Source organism: Trichomycterus rosablanca, chromosome 7 (assembly GCF_030014385.1).
Source record: "Trichomycterus rosablanca isolate fTriRos1 chromosome 7, fTriRos1.hap1, whole genome shotgun sequence".
NCBI lineage: Eukaryota > Metazoa > Chordata > Actinopteri > Siluriformes > Trichomycteridae > Trichomycterus > Trichomycterus rosablanca.
In genome coordinates, this window is record NC_085994.1 from 37796683 (window position 1) to 37818761 (window position 22079).

The 22079-nt window shown below is 42.7% G+C and overlaps 1 protein-coding gene across 6 annotated transcripts in view; it reads right to left on the bottom strand.

The window, feature by feature from the left end:
* rimbp2b (RIMS binding protein 2b) overlaps positions 1 to 22079 on the bottom strand; it is a 99160-nt gene that overhangs the window by 12194 nt on the left and 64887 nt on the right. For all 6 annotated transcript variants that reach the window (XM_062999392.1, XM_062999391.1, XM_062999394.1 and 3 more), the window contains 8 exons: positions 19665 to 19837; positions 18125 to 18204; positions 17012 to 17121; positions 15173 to 16081; positions 9893 to 10044; positions 9195 to 9770; positions 8538 to 8675; positions 7731 to 7886 (listed from right to left, as the gene is read on the bottom strand). In XM_062999392.1, coding sequence (XP_062855462.1) covers positions 7731 to 7886; positions 8538 to 8675; positions 9195 to 9770; positions 9893 to 10044; positions 15173 to 16081; positions 17012 to 17121; positions 18125 to 18204; positions 19665 to 19837 — 2294 coding nt within the window. The remainder of the gene's footprint in view (positions 1 to 7730; positions 7887 to 8537; positions 8676 to 9194; positions 9771 to 9892; positions 10045 to 15172; positions 16082 to 17011; positions 17122 to 18124; positions 18205 to 19664; positions 19838 to 22079) is intronic.

Consider the following 22079-nt stretch of genomic DNA (forward strand, 5'->3'; position numbering starts at 1 on the left):
GGTACGCAGGTAGGTTGTGGTAGGCAATGCTTTCCTGGAATCAGTGTTGAAAATGCATAAAAAATAAATAAAGAATGTTTATTTTTATTTAATTTTCATTAACCACTGGTTAGGGTTGTATTTTACTGGGAAACAATTGGAGCAAAACATGAACACCCTGGACAGGGTGTCAATCTATCACAGTGCTCTGGCAATCCCCCTGGATATAGCCAATCATGTCTGTGTAGACACCTAGCTGGCCAACAGGATTGCAAAGATTTGATCCCAGATTTCGTGGTGGTGGGCTAACATTATAGATTGATGTGTGATTGTTAACCATTTAGCTAATAAATGCAGAAAACAATGTAGGAGTAATAAGCATTTAATAGTACACAGTCAGCATTTAGGTATAGTTCTTATATAGCTGAAGGCATCTATACGTAACAAATTATTTATTACTCAACATGCTGCCAGCAGCCTCCCTGTGAGCCACAATGTGGGCCATGTTTGAATACCACTGCAATAAATCAAACAATAACCATGAAGCAAATCTTAAAACTTGTAAAACTACAGTAAAATGGACCCATTAAACAAGAATGCAGAACAAGAAAAAAAGGAATGGTTTACTGCTTTGTGATGGCAGGGGTAAAGCAGTTGGCAGATGATCAAGGTGAGGAAAAGGGATAAAGACTGGCAGAGGAGAGAAAAGGAGGATGGGGGTTTTGTGGACACACACCAAAGGTTCATCCACAGCCCTGTTGAGTCTTGCCACAGAGTGAGCCCTAATGTCCCTGCTACACGGCCTGCCAACCTCACTCAGCCTGCTCTCGCTGCAGAACCTGCGCCGGGGTCGTGGAACATGTTGGAGGTGGTGATGAAGATGAGGACGGTAGTAGTGGTGGTACATCTCTCTGAGATCACCTGTAGTGTCCAGGAAGTCTTCCTCAATGCCGCTCTGGCGCGTTAGTGTCCGCCTTCTGCCCATTGCGAGAGCACGGCGCTCCGCCGGTCCTTCGCTGTGGATTCCGCTGCTGCAGTGCCAGTTCCAGGCACGGGGTGCCATCATGGCCTCGTCTTCACTTCCACAGTCTAGGCCGCTGTCCGGGCTCTTCGAGTTCTGCCTGGGGTTCCAGGGTCGATCCTCTGCTGAAAAGCAGCGCCGCCGCTGGAACTGGTTCCGAGCGTGAGGGCTCGCTCCAAGCCGTTCAGACTCCCTCGCTTTTTCCTCCCATGTTTTCTGTTCTGCGCCGCCCTCCTGCTCCTCCTCGGCCACCTCCGGGATGCTGTGCAGGCGCTTCGGGGAGCGCAGCGAGCGCTGACGGACCACCTCCCTCTGCAAGTCCCAGTTACAACTATCTTGTGCATCAATCAAATCTTGCCGCCTGTAGTATGCCTTTAATACCGCGCCCAGGGCAGGATGTAAGATCCACAAGTGCAACAAAATGTTTCGTGTTTAATTGTTTTGTTTAATTTTGATTCAAGAAGCGGGTTTGAAGTTTGCAGGGGTTAGAACAGGCGGAGAGTACACGACCGTGTGTAAATAGGAACCAAAATTGGGAAAAACAGAAAAAGACATAATAAAGACAGGATTAGTTCCCTGAGGCAGCGGGACGAAGACTAATGCATGCAGTCTCAGTCTGCAACAAGCAAGACATGCTGCTGATGGGAATCTGTGGAGGGAATCAGTCAGGTACAAACGAAGAACACCAAAAATGGGTTTGAAAGAGGATCTACTCCATAAGAGTGCAATGAGCCAACAGAAAACCTTTAAAAGAGAATTCCTCGCACATAAATGAATTAACTGACTGGTGACAAGTACAGAAAATAAATGAGATACAAATAGTAGAAATTTAACAGAATAAGAATGAAGACTGAAAAATGTGTTGAGCATATTGTAGAAAGAAGCTCAAAATGAGCGTAGACCACTAACGTAGACATTATTACTGGATCTCATGAGGGGTATTGACTTCCATTTTAAACTTCCAATCTGATTTAATCTTGTTTTTAAAGCTTTTTGTTGGTTTCCAGTAAACTTTCCGTTAGTTGGACTGCCAACCGTAATTTTACTCACTAAGTGACTGACTGCCCCTCTTTTATTAAACAATAAATACACTGGAGATGATCTAGTGGTCTGTAGGAGTTGGTTAAAACCTAAAACCTGGACCAATAAGCCAATAATCAAACTAAAAGAAAAATAATTTATAGGAACACGTTTTATTCTTAAGGCTCAGTCAAACCAGAACTGCTCCGTAATTCAAAAACCAAACTTCCTATTTGAAAACACATTTTGGTTTTAAAGGCTTTATGTATGTTATTTAATACCCTGAATTAAACTTGGGGCTCTTAATTAGATCCTACGTGTTCACGTTTTTAACATTGGGAGATTGTTCGAAATCTGTCCTGCTCCAGTAAACAATTTAATCCCAACGATAAAAGACATAATCACAATCAAATCTATTTAATTCAACCTAAACTTAAATAATCAAATCGTTATTTATTAGGATTCATGTTGGGTGATATTTGATTAAATCTACACTGCAATAGGAACTAAGGGCAGTCACCTTGAAAAAAAGTCACCTTATTACAGACTATTCTGTATTTTTTTTACCCACCCATTTGTTTAGAAAATCCTTTAAGTGTTTCATTGGAAGCTGTAATTATTATAGGACTTTATTAAATGTCTGTTTGGCCGATTGCTGTTTTGAAAGTTCTGCTTAATTAATGAGTCTGAGACATAATTTGTCAAAATATAAGTGGTACCAGATCGACATCTGGCAGTCAGCATATCTGTGAGTGTCCTCAGAGGGTTTGTTGCTTATGAAATGTTTGTAGGTACCTTAAATTTGATTTGCCTGTTATTTTATTGACCAACTGTAACTGAATTTTTTCCTATTAGTTCATTTGCTCACTAGAACTCTCCTAACCCCAACCAACGTCTCCACTCTCAGCTTCATTCCACCACTATGGTAGGACGGGTCCGTAGCGCGCGCTGGTATAGCTGCGAATCACCGGATGGCTGCCTCCCGTAGTGGTTACTTTTTCACATCCCCAAATCCCTAACCCGTGGCTGGTTGTGTGACTATGTTATGTTATGTTTATATGTGCTTGTGTGCTGTAAGGTTTTTTTTTTTCATGTTACCATAGTGTGCTTCTTAAGGGAACACAATCTGGTTGCTGATTTTTTTTATTTCCTACTTTCCCTATGTGTTCATTATTTCTTGTTTTCTTATCCTGTCTTCCTGTCCTGTCTCTCCCTTGTCATTGAATGTTCTGGACAGGTTGATGGCTAATTTCGCTGTAATTGTACATGCTGCAATTTATAGTGACAATAAAGTTCTACTACTACTACTTAGTGTTAGCATATCTGAAAAATAAATCATGTTATATGAATTACACAAATTTTAAGATGTTCATAATAAGTTATGTATAAGTAAGATCCTATGCTACTAACAGTACAAAGTTGTACAGTTGTATTCTACATTTTATTTCTGCAGAACACCAATTGCTTAGTAGCTTTTTATATTTTATAACTGCAGTACATAATTAATTACATATTGCCAAAAATCACCAAAATGACATGATGCAAAACAAAAACAAAAATGTGAAAACAAATCATAGACTTACTTGTCGATATATTTACAGCACACTTTTTGAAGACCCATTTTAACAACTAAAGTGATTTGTGTATGTATTTAGTATGTTTTACACACTTTCCAAAAATAGACAAAATTAATCACAAAAGATTAATTTAACATTATGTAAAGCAAGAATGAAGAAAACTGTAAGCATGAGACAAACAAAACCAAAAGTGAGTAACTTTCATTTAAGCACGCTCACTTAAATGAGATTCCCATACGTCCTCATCATGGCATGAGCATGTACGCTGGCAAATTCTGTTACAAACGCAAATCCATGTAAAAATGACATTTATTACAGACAGATTACAGATAACTTACTGTTCCGCATTCAAACTAGAGGTGTGACAGTCTACCAGCATTCAGTTAGGGTCAAACGTTTACATACACCTGTAACTGTTTAACTGTTAGTTTTCTGTAAATATAAGACATAATATAACTTATAAACTTGGAATTGGTCTTTTAACAATATGACAAAATCTGCAAAGGTCAAAAATACACATACAGATTAAATTAGATTCATCTGAGGGTGGCATGTAAATGTAATTGCTTGTAATTCCCAAGCATTAATATAAGAAAGTCTAAATTCTAATGTCTGTACAAATGTTAGATCATACTGTAGATCATAGATCTTGTCAGGAGTTGCCATGTTTAATCAACTTAAGGTCCCAACATCATTTGTCCAAACAACTGTCCATTACTAACATAAGGCTCAACAGATGAACTTAAAAAAGTTTTCTGAATAAAAGTTTGTGTTATTTGGCTAAAATGAGCAGAAGTATGTCTGAAGGTAAAAAGATGAGGCATTCAAACCCAATAACACTGTATCTGCTATAAAGCCTGGTGGCGGTAGCATTATACTCTGGGGCGATTTAGCTTATTCTAGATACTGTTGCGTTGCAGAAAGTGGATAGCATAAGAAAGCATTTAATTCATCTTCGCAAATTCTGCATGCAACAAGGTTTTCCAACAGCATACTGACTTAATTCTGGATTTAAAATGAGAACTAGAGCAGACTAAAATGATCCTCTCTGGAATGATCTACCTAAAGTCCTGCTCTCAACCTCATTAAGAATATGTGGATTATACAGAGAAGTAAAGTCGGTGCCAAGAAATAAATCTGATTAAACCGAACTAATTCTGCTAAACAGAGCGGTCAAAAATCGATGGTCAAAAATCAATGTTGATGGTCATTAAGGTAAAATGAGCTAAAGGACTTATTACCAAATATTGGGAGGTGCTGTAAGTGTATTTTCTATGCCTTATTTTGACAGAATTTTAAGAAAAACCAACAATAATCTTATGAAAAAGCTCTTTTGTTGGACAAAGAATTATGTATTATGTGTTCCAATCATTCATTCACAGAATAAAGAACAGTTACAGCTGCAGAAATCATTGAAATCCAAAGCATACCATGATGTGCTGATAACTGTGATATGGTATCGTACAGTGTTCAAACCAGAGTTGTTTCACACTGTCCCACCCCTACATTCAACACAGAATCTAACAGCCTGTGCAATACTTTACAAATCTTTGACATGTTTTATTTTTATTTTTAAAAAACATTTTTAATGCATTTTCTCCCTTTTCTCCCGATTTTTAGCGCATCCAATTTTTACTCAATTGCATTACGCTTCCTCTCTACTGGTGCTGGCCCCCGCCCCGATTGAGGACAGCAAACTGACACACACCCCCTCCGACACGTGAGCAGTAGTCGACTGCATTTTTTCACCTGCACAAGGCGAGTTCATATGTGGATCAGCTTTGTGTACGGAGAGCCACACCCTGATCAGTATTATTCCTCTACTCTGTGCAGATGCCATCAATCAGCCAGCAGAGGTCATAATTGCATCAGTTATGAGGTCCCTATTTGGCTCCCTACCCTGGATGAACAACAGCCAAAGTGTTTATATAGCCGGATGGCAGAGCTGAGATTCGATATGATGCATTCAAAATCCCAGCTCTGGTGTGCTAGCATATTTTACCGCTGCGCCACCTGAGCGGCCAAATCTTTGACATGTTTACAGCTTTGACATGTTTACAGCATAAACCTGTATAAATGTGAATCACCTGCATAAGATTTGTCTTGAACTATTAAAAAAACCTTTTAGAAGTGAACAAATACTTGTGTGTACACAAAACAAGTAGCCAAATCTCTATAAATAAAAAAACAGCCACATAATACTGAAACAGCTAAAGCTACAGTGTGCATGTCATGTCAGTGAAGCATGCAGTGTGTGCAGCCTGGTGTAAAAGCAGCAGCTTTCAATTCCAACCCTTTCAATTCAGGTGCTTATGAGCCAGTCTTCAAAAAGTCAGAAATATCAATTATACACAATCCTAAAATGCATAAAATTCATCAAGTAACGTCACATAAGTATATTAATATATTGGCTTATATTTTGGGAGAAAGGGGGAATAAAATTAATTCATTACTACATCAGTTCCATAGCTTAAGAAGTGCAAATCTAAAGGAGCTAACAGCATCCATCAAACAAGTCTTGGTTGATCAGGTAGATTTGCAGAAGTTATAATAATATAATCTTTGTTTTACCGGTTTGCCGAGCGCTAACATGCAGTGTGTATTTTCACTCATGCTGGTATGAGAGCCACTGAAGCCATTCAGCTGTAGTTAAAGCGCTTTATGACCCTGTATGAGTAAGCTTTAGATCATGATAGTATGATTTTAAAGCTGGAAGCTCAAAGTGGTTTTGTAGAGAGGGGGCTGTAAAACCATATTAGAACACCTTTATACAGCCCCTAAATCCCTACGTTCCAACCTCTTCTAAACCATCAACTTGTTCTGTCCTGTTTCTAATTCAGATAAATCCCTTTTACTGGACTAAGCTTACCTACTAAACAGCAAGTTCTGTCCCAGGGCTATTGGTGAGCTTAGCTAATGTAAAGTATATATACACACTGTATATATGTAGTATAAGTAAAACTTTTACATACACTTAAGAGACATTTATGCCATCACAGTGTTGAATTTTCAAAGATTTTGCAACATTTTAATCAGGGGTTAAGTAAGACTGACTAATCACAACACACGAGTCTTCACCCCAAAAGGCAAGGGAGTGTGTTTCTTTTTTTTGGTGGCAAACTTCTTTCAGCATGAGGTGACAATAAGGGGTTTCTCATCAACTTTTAAGAAGAAATCACTGTTCCATGTTTTTCTTAAACAGATGCATTTAAACTAGCCAAATTTATATGGGCACAGAAAGGTTAGCTGCTGTAGTTAAAGGCAGGCAATGGCATGAAATACATTGTGCAACTTTTAATGAGATCTGGGTCAATTTATTACAACATTCATTCATTTTCTTATCCGCTTATCCAATCAGGGTCGCGGGGGGTGCTGGAGCCTATCCCAGCATTTCAATGGGCGCAAGGCACACAGTAACACCCTGGACGGGGCGCCAGTCCATCGCAGGGTAGACACACATACACACACACACACACACACACAAACACACATTCAATTATAGGGCAATTCAGTGTCTCCAATTAACTTGACTGCATGTTTTTGGACTGTGGGAGGAAACCGGAGTTCCCAGAGGAAACTTACGCAGACACGGGGAGAACATGCAAACTCCACACAGAAAGGAACCAGACCACCCCACCTGGGGATCAAACCCAGGACCTTCTTGCTGTGAGGCGACAGTGCTACCCACTAAGCCACCGTGCCGCTAATTAAAACATAAGGAGTATTATTTATTTATTTATTTGGGTTTTTATGCCGTGTTTAACACATATGTGTCATTTGATGGCAAAAATAGGTGTTATGTTTCTGTCTGCTTATTTTATCTCGTCTTTATCATAAGAAATAGTAAAGAGAGCCAAATACTTTAAAATGTGACGTATGAACTGACTCTCTCATTACAAGCTGGTCCTGAGATGCCCAACTTCAATCCCTGACAGTCGTCTGAAAGCTTAATATCACTTGCAGCTCTCTGATCTGGTTAGAAGATGTTAAAACAAATGTTCCCCCCTAATAAGCGCCCCGTACACCCCTGCACGTTCCATTCTCCAGTGTTTATCACAAGCTCAAGGTGTAAGTCCAGCCCCTCGTACCCATCCCGCCCCCATGTGCCGGGCACTCGAGTGTGTGCGCCATACCTTCAGTGTGTTGTGTGAGCTGATGCTGCGCCGCCGACCTTCCTCCAGCTGCATCTCACAGTACAGCTCCTCCTCATCCTCCTCCATGATATCGGACAGATCTGATCCCCGACTGCTCTCCGTGTAGTACTCCTCACTGTGACTGCAGGGGTGATGCTACAGAGAGAAAGAGACAAATTGTCTTTTAATGAAATTTAATAATAAACAAACTGTTCATTCGATCAGCTGCGCTAAGCGTACTATGCAATTCTTGGTCTGATTGGTCAATGGAGATCAATTTTTTATTCAGGGATTATTGCTGGTTGCCAAGTGTTCATTGGTAACACCTTTTTCGAGAACACTCCTGTCTCTGGTATAACAGCTTAAAAACAGCTTAAAAAAGGATCGAATGTGTTTCACTTGATGCCCTTCCTGACGCAAACATTTTTATTTTTGTCTGGACTTACAGACATAGCCAGTCATGTGATGTCTCAGATGCGGGGGCACCTTATTAATAGCACTTTTCATTATACTTGACAGTGTATTTATCATAATCATGCAAAGCAAAGCAAAGCAGAAATACACATTGCAAAAGAAGCAAATTCAAAAAGGGGGGGGGGGGGGGGGGGCACTTTTGAACAGCCAATTTAAAGATGTGGGAGAAACTGGAGTGCCCACAGGAAACCAACATGAACACAGAGAACATGCTAAACTTCTTACAGACCAATAGAGAATTTACCCTACTCAGGAAATAAGTTGAACTGTGAATAGTTAATAAGAGAAAGAACTGAAGATGAAGCAGCGTAAATGTCGGATGTCGTGTCTTACATGTCTGCTCATTTCAGAGCCCCTGAGAAAGTCGTCCACCGAGGCTCCTCTCCGTCTGATACAGGGTGAATCGTAGTCTTCTTCTTCATCAGAGTGAAGAGCAGTACTCCTTTCACTGAAGATGTTCCTCCGTTCCGTCTAACACACACACATACACAAACACACACAAACAAAAAGGATCTAAATCACCAATAATTAGGAGACGTGTCCAAATACATTTGGCCATATCATGTATATAGGTTTTTTTTTTGTTTTATTGGGATTTTAACGTCATGTTTTACACTTTGGTTACTCCACTACACTTTGGTAGTTACTCATTACACAAGATTATGTCAAACACAGTCACGGACAATTTAGTGTCTTCAATTCACCTCACTTGCATGTCTTTGGACTGTGGGAGGAAACCGGAGCACCTGGAGTAAACCCACGCAGACACGGGAAGAACATGCAAACTCCACACAGAAAGGACCCGGACCGCCCCACCTGGGGATCGAACCCAGGACCTTCTTGCTGTGAGGCGACAGTGCTACCCACTGAGCCACCGTGCCGTCCCATGTATATAGGAAGTGGGTAATTGGATATGACTAGATTGGGAGAAATAAAATGCATAAAAACAATAATAAATACAGAACCTAATGAGAGAACCCTTAAACTCACCTTATTGTTGGAACTGTGTCTTTGTGCTGCCTGCCGTGCCATGGCGCGTGCCACTGTGTTGGAGATGGGTGCCCCCTGAGGCTGGGGTAGAATCCTTGGGTGCGTGTGCAGATGAGGTGGCGGAGGCTCCAGGCCGTGACCGGTGGCAGTAGAGGGTGGCAGTGGTGACGGTGCCCGTGGGTGAGGCTCCCAGGGCTGGCACTGCCTCCTGCCTGGATCCGGCTCTTTGGTGTGGATGTCTCGGGCACTTGGAAGGAGTTTGGGTTTCGGGAACTGCTGAGCAGGTGGTGGAGGGTGGACGTGGGGTTGTGGGATTGGATGATGGGGCTGCGTGTGAGGTGGGGGTGGCGGTGGGTGAGGAAAGCTTTGGGGGTAGTTATGGGGATATGGGGGCGGGTGAGGGCGAGACTGGGATGAGGAAGGCAGAAGGTTATATGGGATGGTGGCAGCGTTGGAGTCCTGCGACTCGCCTTCAGCTGAGATGGTGCGGACCACGACCTCGTGCGCCTCCAAACCCTGGATGCGATTCACCTCCACCGTCACGTAGTCTGCTGTGGGTAACATTACCTCAGCAATCTGTACACACACCAAACATATAAACATTTAGGATAGTGTCTATACTCTGAGAGTGGAAAAACTGGCACAGAAAGCACACTGAGCTAATCATGACACTACAGGGCTTCTGTTAAAACACCAACCTTTTGACCCTTGGTGCAAACCACATAGCCGATGACGTTGGCTCCATTGGAGGTGCCACTGGCTGTAAGTGATGGAGGCTTCCATCGCACCTGCAGGACCCCTGGAGATGTTCCACAGAGAACGTGCACATCTTGAGGAGGATATGGAGGACCTAAAGAAGAACAAGCAGAATCAGATGGTAAGAGTTTTAAAGCATAAAAAAAAAAAACAGAATAAAAAAAAAAAAAACAGAATCACATAGATTAAATGTTTTGATGTGTGAACTGAATCATATTCACTCATTTCCATTAGTCCTTTTCATCAGTCCTTTATGTCAGTTCTTTACTTCAGTACAATGTGTGTAGGCAAATGTAGGTGCTTGTATACACAAAATGTATTTATATACAATGTGCAAGTATATTCACTGTCTGTATATACACAGTGTGTGTGTGTGTGTGTGTGTGTGTGTGTGTGTGTGTGTGATTTGTTATTTAGTGTAGGTGCTGTTATACAGGCTGGATTCTGAATGTTTGCTTGTGTCAGAATGCTGTGTGCAGTTGTACTAGCAGTGTAGAGTATATTAGCAAACTGAGGACACCTATTCTAGTAGATTCCATATACTTTTTCTTCCATAATACAACATTTCAGCTTCATTACGCTCCACCACATTTTTACTGGGAGACGAATTTGGACTGCAGACAAACCAGTCTACCGGCTTTACTCTCTAAAAAGTGATGCCAGACTTTGTACAAAGTGCAGAGATTACTAGATAGATTTTAAGCTTTAAAAGTTGGCACTATTTCTGGATGCTTTGATGTAAGCTATGGCTTTCAAATTGTGTAGTGGAGTCAGCATTTATATTTGCATTTTTCAGTGCAGCAACAATTGTGCTTACTGTTAAGGGTTTTCTTAAATATTCTCGAGCCCATGTGGTTATATATATATATATATATATATATATGTTTTTTTTTTAATGCATTTTCTCCCCATTTTCCTCCCGATTTCGTGCACTCAATTTTGTCTTCCGCTGCTGAGAGATACCAGATTGCACCCAAGGAGAGCACGTCGCTGTACACGCCTCTTCCCACACGTGTACAGCCCTCCTCTTCCTTCTCGCCCCTGCATTCTGCACAGGCGTTTCTTACGCCAGCAGCGTATGAAGAACCACCCACCCACACATAGTCTGGCCCCCACCCTGCAGATACGGTGGCCAATTAGTATCTGCTGCGGGCACTGGCAATTATGCCCGCCAGATGGCGCCCAGCCGACCGGTGGCAACACCGATTTTGAACCGAGGAGTTTAGAAACTCGGTGCTGGTGTGCTAGTGGAATATCCCGCTGCGCCACCTGGGCGCCCATGTGGTTATATTTAACACAAAAGCATGTCAGTTTTTAATCCAGGACTAATCAAGAGATCAAAGGTCATGGGGATGTGATATAGATTTTTGGTCTTGCTCCTTGTACACAACATTTTTGGACAGCGTTCTTAATTTTTAACCTATTCATTACTATTACTGACATTATTCACTATTTTTAAACATATTTATGTTTCTGTGTTGCAGACATTAAATTAAGTGTAATGAGGGAGAAGCTAAAGCGCACCTCTGCATAATATAGTGCGAGAGCATGCTTCCCACACACCTGAGAGGAAGAAACTGAACCATGATGCAGAATCATCAAAAGTCAATTTAGAAAATACTGTGGCTAAATTAACATCATCTAAAAGCATGGATAATTAGAAAAGTAAAACCACCTTTATGTATTCACGGCTGAGTCTCACCTCAAAAAATTGAGACATGGCACCACAGCTTAGGGCATTCCGCTCTTCCAAGAAAAACCCAGCAAAAGTGCTTACATTCCAGAACTAGAGTGATCTCCATGGTCTGGCATCACAGCTTCAAGAAAAAAGGTGTACCAGCCAACACGCGCTGACAAAGAAGACAGGATGAAGCCGGAATATAAACAGAGGGCCGTGCCACCAGGAGCGCATTAGCACTCACGAGTCACAGCTGGCTGTCATTAAGAGAATAACAAGCCACCCATGTGACTGTGTGCTTCCTCTGATGGGCAAAGCGAGCCACACAGAAGGGCACTTCTCTGCAACGGAGTATTCTAGGAATAAAGGAGGACCAGCATCCAGACATGGGAAGCAGTGTAGGGTTTATGTGTGAGCTCAGGCAGTTTAGCTCCACAGTGTTGAGATCTAATCCTCACTCAGCATGATCCTGATTGATCTGGACCTGGCAGTCATAAGACCAACAGACAGTGACTGATCATCTGATGACCTGACCGGTCAAATCTTTCTCGGTTCTCTACTCGGATTTTACACAGGAAGCAGAAGTGAAGTAAGAAGCAGAAGAAGGAGAAAGAGAAAGATAAGCGAGAGGTATAGAGAATGAGAGAAGAATAAAAAGTGAGGAGATTATTCAGGGACACAATCCCACAAAGCAATCCAATCGTTTATTATCAGTGAGAGATGATACCAGAATGAGGAGCAAATATAAGCAATATAAATATAACGGGTGGGAGACGATGATGTAAAAAATCTGAGGAGAATGTGGAAACATGATTTACTTCTTTCAAAATATTGCAACATCAAATCAAATAATATGTGCTTAAAAGTTAGGAATTAAGTGTGAGTGTTGTGTGTATGTGTGCAGTGTGTGTAGTGTATAGTGTGTTTGTAGTTTGTAGTGTGTGTATATGGGTAGTGTCAGTGTGTGTGCAGGGTGTGTTTTGTAGTATGTGTGTGTGTGTGTGTGCAGTGTGTTTTTGTAGAGTGTGTGCTTGCAGTGTGTGTGCTGAGTGTGTTTTTGTGTACAATCAGTGCATGTGCAGTGTGTGTTTTTGTAATGTGTGTGTGCAGTGTGTGCTCATTGTGTTTGTGTGTAGTGTCAGTACATGTGCAGTGTGTGTTTTTGTGGGCACACAGTGTGTGTTAAGTATGTGTAGTGTGTGTGCAGTGTGTTTAAGTGTGTGTGTGTGTGTGCACTCACTGTGTGTGTGCAATGTGTGATTTTGTAGTGTGTGTGCAGTGTGTGTGTATGTGGGTAGTGTCAGTGTGTGTTTTTGCAGAGTGTGTGTGCTCAGTGTGCAGTGTATAATTGTGTGTGCATGTGAGGGATGAAAAAGACTGAGGAGTCCCTGAGATGTGAGGATGATTTACAGGATCAGGGTTTCCTGCCCCCTCCCTCGTCCACTGTGATTCTCTCACTCTTTTCATCTTCTGTCGCTTTACCACCGCTAATGCGGCAACCGCTGGGCCTGCATCCATTTCCCCCATTCATCCAACCATCCATCCATTCATTCATTCATCTATTCATTCATTCATTCCCTCTGTTCTCCTTTCTTTGACAGCATCTATCCCACACTCTTCACCACAGCAGGTGAACACGTTCTCCCCAGGAGACGAAAGCTACAATCAGCAGATAAAAAAGTAAAAATGCGAACTGGCTCGGCTGGAGTCGGCGTTCCAGACTGAGTGGATTGTAAAAGAACGTGTGGGAGGAAACCAGAGAAAAACCCTTAGTGGGTTTACGTTAGCTGAGTGCGCCTTTATGAAAGCCCGGCCTTTATTTTTCTCTGCAGTTAACAGCCGACAGTCTTTCAGACCTAAAGAGCCGCCTGTCGTGCTTAATGTGAATTCTGAGTTTTCATCTCCAGAGAGAGAAAAAAGAGAGAAAGTCTGAGAGAGAAGCTGCGGGGATAAAAGAGGCTGGATTTTAAAGAGAAACGGCGCACGGTACTGATGTTAACGTCTCATTTTAAACACCAACAACCCTCCAGCACTAAGAGACGCAGCCTCAGATTACACTGATGAGCCAAAATATTAGAACCACCCCCAAAAACCCTGTTCCATATCAGTCATGCAAGTGCTAAATAAATCAGATACAATCAAGGTAAAGACTTGAGTGACTTAAGGAGAAATTGTTATAGCTAGATGACTGGGTTAAACAACAGAGATCGTGAGCGCCCACAGACAGTGGTCCAAGGAGGAACAACCCGAGAACTGCTGACAGGTAGCTGTGTGGCCAAGACTCATTAATGCAAAAGGACATGAAGTCTATGTTCAGGGATGCATAGTCACAGACCAGTCAAAGTACCCACGCTAAATCTAGTCCACTATCAATAGCACCTGCAAATAGCACACAGACATCGGAAATAGACATTGTAGCAACGTCCACTGCTGAATTCTGTCCTTTCCACGATCATGTGGACAGCCGACACAAGAAACACTGTAGGACGATCCACTCTGCAACAGAAGCTGAAGGACCTGCTGGTAATGTGCTGGTACCAGATACCACAGGATTCCTTCAGTTGTCTTGTGGAGTCCATGTCTCAGCAGGTCAGAGCTGTTTTGAGAGCTTATTAGGTGGGTGTTCCTAATTTCCTGGGTTCGATCCCCAGGCGGGGTGGTCAGGGTCCTTTCTGTGTGGAGTTTGCATGTTCTCCCCGTGTCTGTGTGGGTTTCCTCCGGGAGCTCCGGTTTCCTCCCACAGTCCAAAAATATGCAGTCAGGTTAATTGGAGACACTGAATTGCCATGTGGGTGAATGGGTGTGTGTGTGTGTTTGTGTCTGCCCTGCGATGGACTGGCGTCCCGTCCAGGGTGTTACTGTGTGCCTTGCGCCCACTGAAAAGCTGGGATAGGCTCCAGGACCCCGTCAAACCCTGGGTCGCAGACAAAAATAATATTAATTATTCACTCACTCACTTTCTTAACCGCTTATCCAATTAGGGCCACATGGGTTGTGCTGGAGCCTATCCCAGCTTTTCAATGGGCGCAAGGCACACAGTAACACCCTGTACGGGGCGCCAGTCCATCACAGGGCTAATAATAATTAAATAAACTAATTTTAACAGGCACATTAAAAATAAATAAACCCCCTTGTGAAGGCTTTATGCTACACCTTGTAAACCACAGTGGGACCAGATTGCCCTGAGCTAGAAAATAGGAACTGGTCTAAACCAGCTAGAACTGAGTTCTGGACGTCATACAATGCAATTGACGCACTTCTTATCACATACGCCACTTTCCAGTAACATTCTATTGTAGCAGTATCCTTGGAATATTGGAATATGACTACTGGCAATGATGCTCTAAGCATATCTACATGTTCTAAGTAGTAATTACTTACGTATTAATACTTCTAGTGTAAATTTAAATTTTTTCTTCCACATGTTTAATTAATTAGTCATTAATATCCTTCCAGGCAGGCGAGCTCGGTACAAGTGAGCTAATCCTCTCTAAACTGTCCACTGTCAGCGCAGTGTTGGCTGATTAGAAGATGAAAGACTTACCGGCAGGCGGCGTGCAGAACTCCACCGAGATCTCCCTCTTCTCCCTCTGCTCTAGCGACAGATGCCAAGGCATCTGATGTGGCTGTGCCAACACACGCACCTTGCACACCGTCATTGGCTTGAGGTTGTAGAAGCGGTACTTGTATCCTCCCGGTTTCACCACATCGTACTCGGCTCCATCCAGATACACCGTGTGACTGTAGTTGCTGTTGCTGGGCATCCACGTGAGCTCAGCCGAATTCTGTGCTAGGTTGTCTACTCGCAGCTGGCACGGTGCCACCGTGACGTCCTTCCCCACCATCAGCGTGCATCTCAGAGGGTCCGAGACACCCCTCTCTGTCACGCTTTGCACTGAAATGCGATGGGCGTGCGATGCCAGGTTTAGCTTTTCTATCAGGAACTTGGAGCGGGCACTTAGTGGCACTGTGGCACGCACTTCCTGGTCCACGAGTACGTTGTAGCTAATGATGAAGCCCCAACCGGGTGGCACCAGCGGAGGCTCCCAGCTCACGATGACGCTTTTTGCGAGCTGCTTGATGAGCGCCAGGTGCCGAGGGTAAGGCACTACGTCTTCTCCGACCTCATCCACGCTCACGTCCAGCATGGCTGTGCCTGTGGAGGTCAGAGGCTCGCTTCCCATGATGCCCAGATCGATGCCCATTCCCATGCTGCTGACACCACTGCTGCTGCTCGTACCCGTGCCCGTGCAGGAGCTCAGGGACTCCAGTTTCTCAGAGAGCAGCGTACTGAGCGTGCTCACAGCACTGCTGGGCACCGAGGCTGGACTGCTGCTGTGGTTCAGAGTGAAGTTGAGGTAGGGTGGTTCTTTCGAGGATGACGGGAAGTCATCTAGGACAAATTCCACAAAGTTGGAGGGGACAAGGCCTTGATTGCCATCCAACAGCTCCCCTGGCAAAAGAGAGAAAAAGACAATGGAATGAACATTATATTTAGCATAAAAACTACAGTCACTGTGTCTATGCTTAAAGACAGTCTGTATCCACGTTTCATTACTGTTTTGCCAAAATTATTTGGACACCTGACCATAAGCTTGTTGGACATCCTATTCCAAAGCCTGGGCCATTAATATGCAGTTGCCTTTTAACTGTGCACCCATAAAATCCTTCACCAGATTTTGGAGAGCACATTCAGTCAAAAAGCATTTTTGAGGCACTGATGTTGGATGAAAATAGAGTTGAGGTCAGAGCTTTTTTGCAGGCCATTGGAGTTCCTCTACTCTAGACTTATCAAACAATTTCTTTATGAAGGATGTCACAATTATGGTAGGACAGGAAAGGACCTTCCTTAAACAGGTGCCACAAAGTTTAAACCACACGATTTATTTTATATAGTATATTATACACATGTGACTACGCAATGGGTGTGGCTAAGGGTACACACTTCGAGGGAGGGAGGGTCAGATGGGACGTTGTCCGGGGCTGCGATATGCGAGCTCCAGGACCGGCTCAGCGGTCTGTGAGAGTGGGGAGGTCTCATGGAGCCTAGCGTGGCTTTCCATACGTGGGAACCCAATACTGGCAGTTGATAAAAAACGTCTGCAGACTTGTGTTGGGGGGGGAATGTCGTGATAAGACACTCCTGATCAGAATAGGTTCTGTGCAAGCAGCACCGGATTAAAAAATAGACTGGAAGATAAAGATTAAAAATCCAAAGAAAAAAAGCAATAGATGTGGCTATAAGACCTGAAGAACCACCATCAGAAACACAGATGAACATGCTAAACTCTTCACAGACTGTAAAAGTTATGTCAGAGCAAAATTGTGTATGGAGAGTGACAGTGGATTCGAGCACTAGAACTGTATAGTGAAGTTTACACACCTTCATAGAAGCCGTCTTCATCCATGGTCCCGTAAACATAAAGGTATTTCCCAGCCACCAGAGGGAGTTCGGCCTCAGGGTGGTCGTTGGGGCCGTCGTAAGGGTTATAACTACGAAACAATACTAATAATTACATTTCATATCAACATGAATAGCTTTCATCATTTTGAAAATATTGTTTTAGACATTAATTGTACGAACAGTTAAAGTTTAGTCAATTATTTTTGCAGCTGTTCTTTACTATGGCTGAACGATTGGCACATATTTCTCAGTCCAAAACTTTGTTCAGACAAATTGGGCATCTTTCTTACATTAGAGTATCAGTACAAAATGTGCTTGGCATTGTTGGTTTTAAACGTGATTAGTGGCTCTTGATTTCTGGCACAAAGTCAACTTTTTAACATAGTCCACATCAGTGCCTGAAGTGGGGAAAAGGGACGGTACTCCCTTTAATGACATGCTGGCATGTATCAGCCAGTATCAGTCAATCATTAAGTATTACATTTAACATTACATGTCTTGTACTAGACTTAAGGAGAGATGAGCATCACATAGTGGCCCCCTGGGTAATGTAGTTCATACAAGGTCATTATGTATCACCCGGATCCTGATTTGGAGAGGCCAAAAAAGAGCCAGAAAAGGTCACAATACACCAACGAGCCAAATGTAGAAGTTTCGGTACAGGGTACAGAGGAACACTGGCCCACTTCTAGCACTGGTCCACATATTTTAAATACGACTGAAAGTGCATGATGAGTGCTCGACGATGTCGAGTGCATGATGAGGCTCAGTCTGGTGGGTGCTGTCAAACCAGCCATATTTATATGGACCGAGATAGAATTAGAAGGCCCCAGGCTTTAAAGTTAAATCACCAAATTAATAATCTAAGATTATGCAAATACATTATGACCCAAGGATTAGTACAAAGCAAATTTATTATTTTTTAAATTATATGTTTACATTGATACACAGAAAGTTTCAGAAATAACTAAAATCCTACTATAACTACCATGTCATACATTCTCTTTACTAGGGTAGATACACTTTAAACTGTAACTAAATCTACCTACAACATCTACAAGACCTAAAACAGACTGAGTGAAGAGCACTTACTTATAGCGGGCGACGCACAGCCGGACTTTGTTGGTGTACCTGGGCTTGGCCCGAGGAGACAGGTTGAGCTCTCTCTCCATCTGTACGGGTAAGAAAAGAGATCGATGCATTGAACGCTCAGTCTTACCAACCAGATCTACACTGAGCTGCAAGTTTACTAGCTAGCAGATGGTCAGACATGGATGGATAGATGAGTTAATATGGAATATAGAGTGTGTGCAGAGAGCCAGTATAGATGATTAAGCCCGACAGACTGGTGAGTGAGGATCCAATAGCACCAGCAGGACACACTCTGACCGGACAGATTGGACAATTCACACCATCAACTCTTATGGTACACACACACACACACACAAAACACACACTAGTTTGGCAGATGCACTAAGTATTTTTATATGCAGTTAAAACAAATGTGCACATGGCAGGACACAAGTCGCACATTTCTTTCTCATTTATCAGCAAATAAGAAGAGATTACACCTAAAGTATAAAGTCTGCAATAAAAAGAAAAAAAATATACACAAACACCTCGCTTGGCTGCTAGTTTATGTTTTCATAAAAAATTGGGCAGCACAGTGACTCGGAGGTAGCACTGTCGCCTCACAGCAAGAAGGTCCTGGGTTCGATTCCCAGGTGAAGCGACACGAGTCCTTTCTGTGTGGAGTTTACGTTTTCCCCCCGTGTCTGTGTGGGTTTCCTCCTGGAGCTCCGGTTTCCTCCCACAGTCCAAAGACATGCAAGTGAGGTGAATTGGAGATACAAAATTGTCCATTGACTGTGTTTGACAATAAAGACTTGAACTGATAAATCTTGTGTAACGAGTGAATGTAACCAAAGTGTGTAAAACAGGACGTTAAAATCCTAATAAGTACATAATTAATGAAACATTTATTGAATGCACTTGTAAACACATAAATTGTAGCCTGGTGTAGAGATTAACCCATGCCCAGGGTAAATAAACAGGGCAACGTTTATCAGTAGGATAAACAAGAACCTGGCAACCACTCCCAGCAACATTGCTGTTTGATTAAAAGAAACTGGAGCAAAAGCTTGGTCTTAATAAACTCCACTGGTCTGCACAGAGTCCTGACCTCAGCCATACTAACCCGCCCAGCAATTCAAATGCTGTAATTTTTTCACTGAATGGACACAAAGTCCCACAGCCATACTTCAAAGTCTTGTTGGACGCCTTCTCATAGGAGCTGCTGTTGTTATATCTGAAAGATCACATAGAGGTCACTCTATTTTAATACTTTTTTTAATGGGACGTCCAACAAGCTCATGGTCAGAAGTACATATATAGCAACTGCATACCAAAGGTTAACTTCTACCTAATAAAATTACTTATGCGTGTATTTACAAGGCACGATCGATTGAAAACTAAAAGCGTATACATCCCCACCTAGGTCTTGTAAGTCCCTAGTCAGGATGAACTAGGGACTTAAAATGCAATTAAATCCTTTAATGGTTCATTCACAGTCTGTAGTCCTGTTGGCTATAGTGATTGATCAGGTAATCAATTGGTGGATTGACTGACTTACAGCAGCAGTGAAGATGGGTCGGACCTCAGAGAGGCAGGCTCGACGGGGGCTGGAGGGCGTGCTCCGGGACAGGTAGCTGGGTTTGACTCCCAGCATCTCTGCTTTCTCTGTTGCACTCATCTGTAGAGGTCGAATAAATTCTGAGAGCGACTTGCTCAGGGAACGGTCGCTGCCTACGTGACACAGGACATAACAAACCATCGTTCACAAACGTTCAAATGAGCTTTTAAAGCGACTAGGCAAACATTATAATATAAGAAACAGCCATTTAGCAAAGGATCCTGACATTGTTTCATTTGTTAACATTAAAGAAGGTGATAAAGGCTTCTTGGATACATGTTTAACATGACTGGCAGAAGGAATGTAAATGTGCCAGTTTGTCCAGATGTTCATCAGTTGTTGTTTTTTCAGGATTGATATCATGAAATTCAATAATTCTGTTCCATCATGTTCTCTTGCTGGATGCAATGGGTAGTGCTGTCGCCTTACAACAAAAAGGGTCTGGGTTTGATTCCCGAATCGATTGGCCATGGTTCTTTCTGTGTGGACTTTGCACGTTCTTTTGCCAAGGCTCTGGTTTCCTCCCACAAGTTCAAAGACATGCAGTAAGGCCAGCTAGAGCTACTAAGTGTGTGTGTGTGTGTCCAGGGTGTTTCCTGCCTTTCACCCAATAAATCAGACCCGCCGAGACCCTGACCAAGACCCTCTTATTGGCAATAGTAGACGCAATTAAGTACTGACAAATGCAATTTCAGTGTTCAATTCATGAATCTCAGAGCGACTCATCCATAATGTCTGTCCTGCTAAAGGTCAGGATGAGCGTCATGCGTGCTCCCAGCATGCACTGGGACGTGATAACCAGAGGATTCTGACATGGAAGATTGGGCATTGTCTGATTGATAGCTTCATTACTTGAGTATAGACTACATTTCCATCTTTCATCCTCACAACACACCTGCTGCCACACGTATCCTAAGATCTCTTTCTACGTGTGCTGAACGAATGTCACCTTCCTCAGTAGAGCTACCATCAAATGATTCAGATTGGAAGATGTCATTTTGTCATTAATGGGAATCACAAATTTAATCTGTGTAGTTAAATATGTTGTGGGTGAGACACTTTATGTTGAGCCACCAGGAACCACCAGAGCAGCTTCAGTGCAGCTTGGTATCATAGATTCTACAAGTCTCTATAACAGTACTGGACTTGTAACTTGGTGATTTCATTTTAATTTCATCAACTGCTTTATTCTGGTCAGGGTGGCGGCAAGTCCAGTTTTACAGGTAAACACTGGACACCATGCAGGAACAACCTGAACATGATGCCAATCCATTGCTGGGTTTTGACCATCGTCCCATCCAGAAATAGCCAATCATGTCTGTGTAGATGCCCAGCTGGGCGATAGATTCAAACATGAATGTCAATGTGGGTGGTGATTTGAGAGCTATCTAATACAATTTATTGTTAAAGTTATTCCCAGATGTTGGATTGGAGTTGAGATTTGGTGATTAAGGATAATTATTTTTACCCTTATTCAAATATTCAGTCACCCCTTGTGCCTTTTGGATTGGGGTGTTGTACATTCTCATCAAGACAAAAATGTTGTATTACACTGTATATATACAGTGTATCACAAAAGTGAGTACACCCCTCACATTTCTGCAGATATTTAATTATATCTTTTCATGGGACAACACTGACAAAATGACACTTTGACACAATGAAAAGTAGTCTGTGTGCAGCTTATATAACAGTGTAAATTTATTCTTCCCTCAAAATAACTCAATATACAGCCATTAATGTCTAAACCACCGGCAACAAAAGTGAGTACACCCCTTAGTGAAAGTTCCTGAAGTGTCAATATTTTGTGTGGCCACCATTATTTCCCAGAACTGCCTTAACTCTCCTGGGCATGGAGTTTACCAGAGCTTCACAGGTTGCCACTGGAATGCTTTTCCACTCCTCCATGACGACATCACGGAGCTGGTGGATATTCGAGACTTTGCGCTCCTCCACCTTCCGCTTGAGGATGCCCCAAAGATGTTCTATTGGGTTTAGGTCTGGAGACATGCTTGGCCAGTCCATCACCTTTACCTTCAGCCTCTTCAATAAAGCAGTGGTCGTCTTAGAGGTGTGTTTGCGGTCATTATCATGCTGGAACACTGCCCTGCAACCCAGTTTCCGGAGGGAGGGGATCATGCTCTGCTTCAGTTTTTCACAGTACATATTGGAGTTCATGTGTCCCTCAATGAAATGTAACTCCCCAACACCTGCTGCACTCATGCAGCCCCAGACCATGGCATTCCCACCACCATGCTTGACTGTAGGCATGACACACTTATCTTTGTACTCCTCACCTGATTGCCGCCACACATGCTTGAGACCATCTGAACCAAACAAATTAATCTTGGTCTC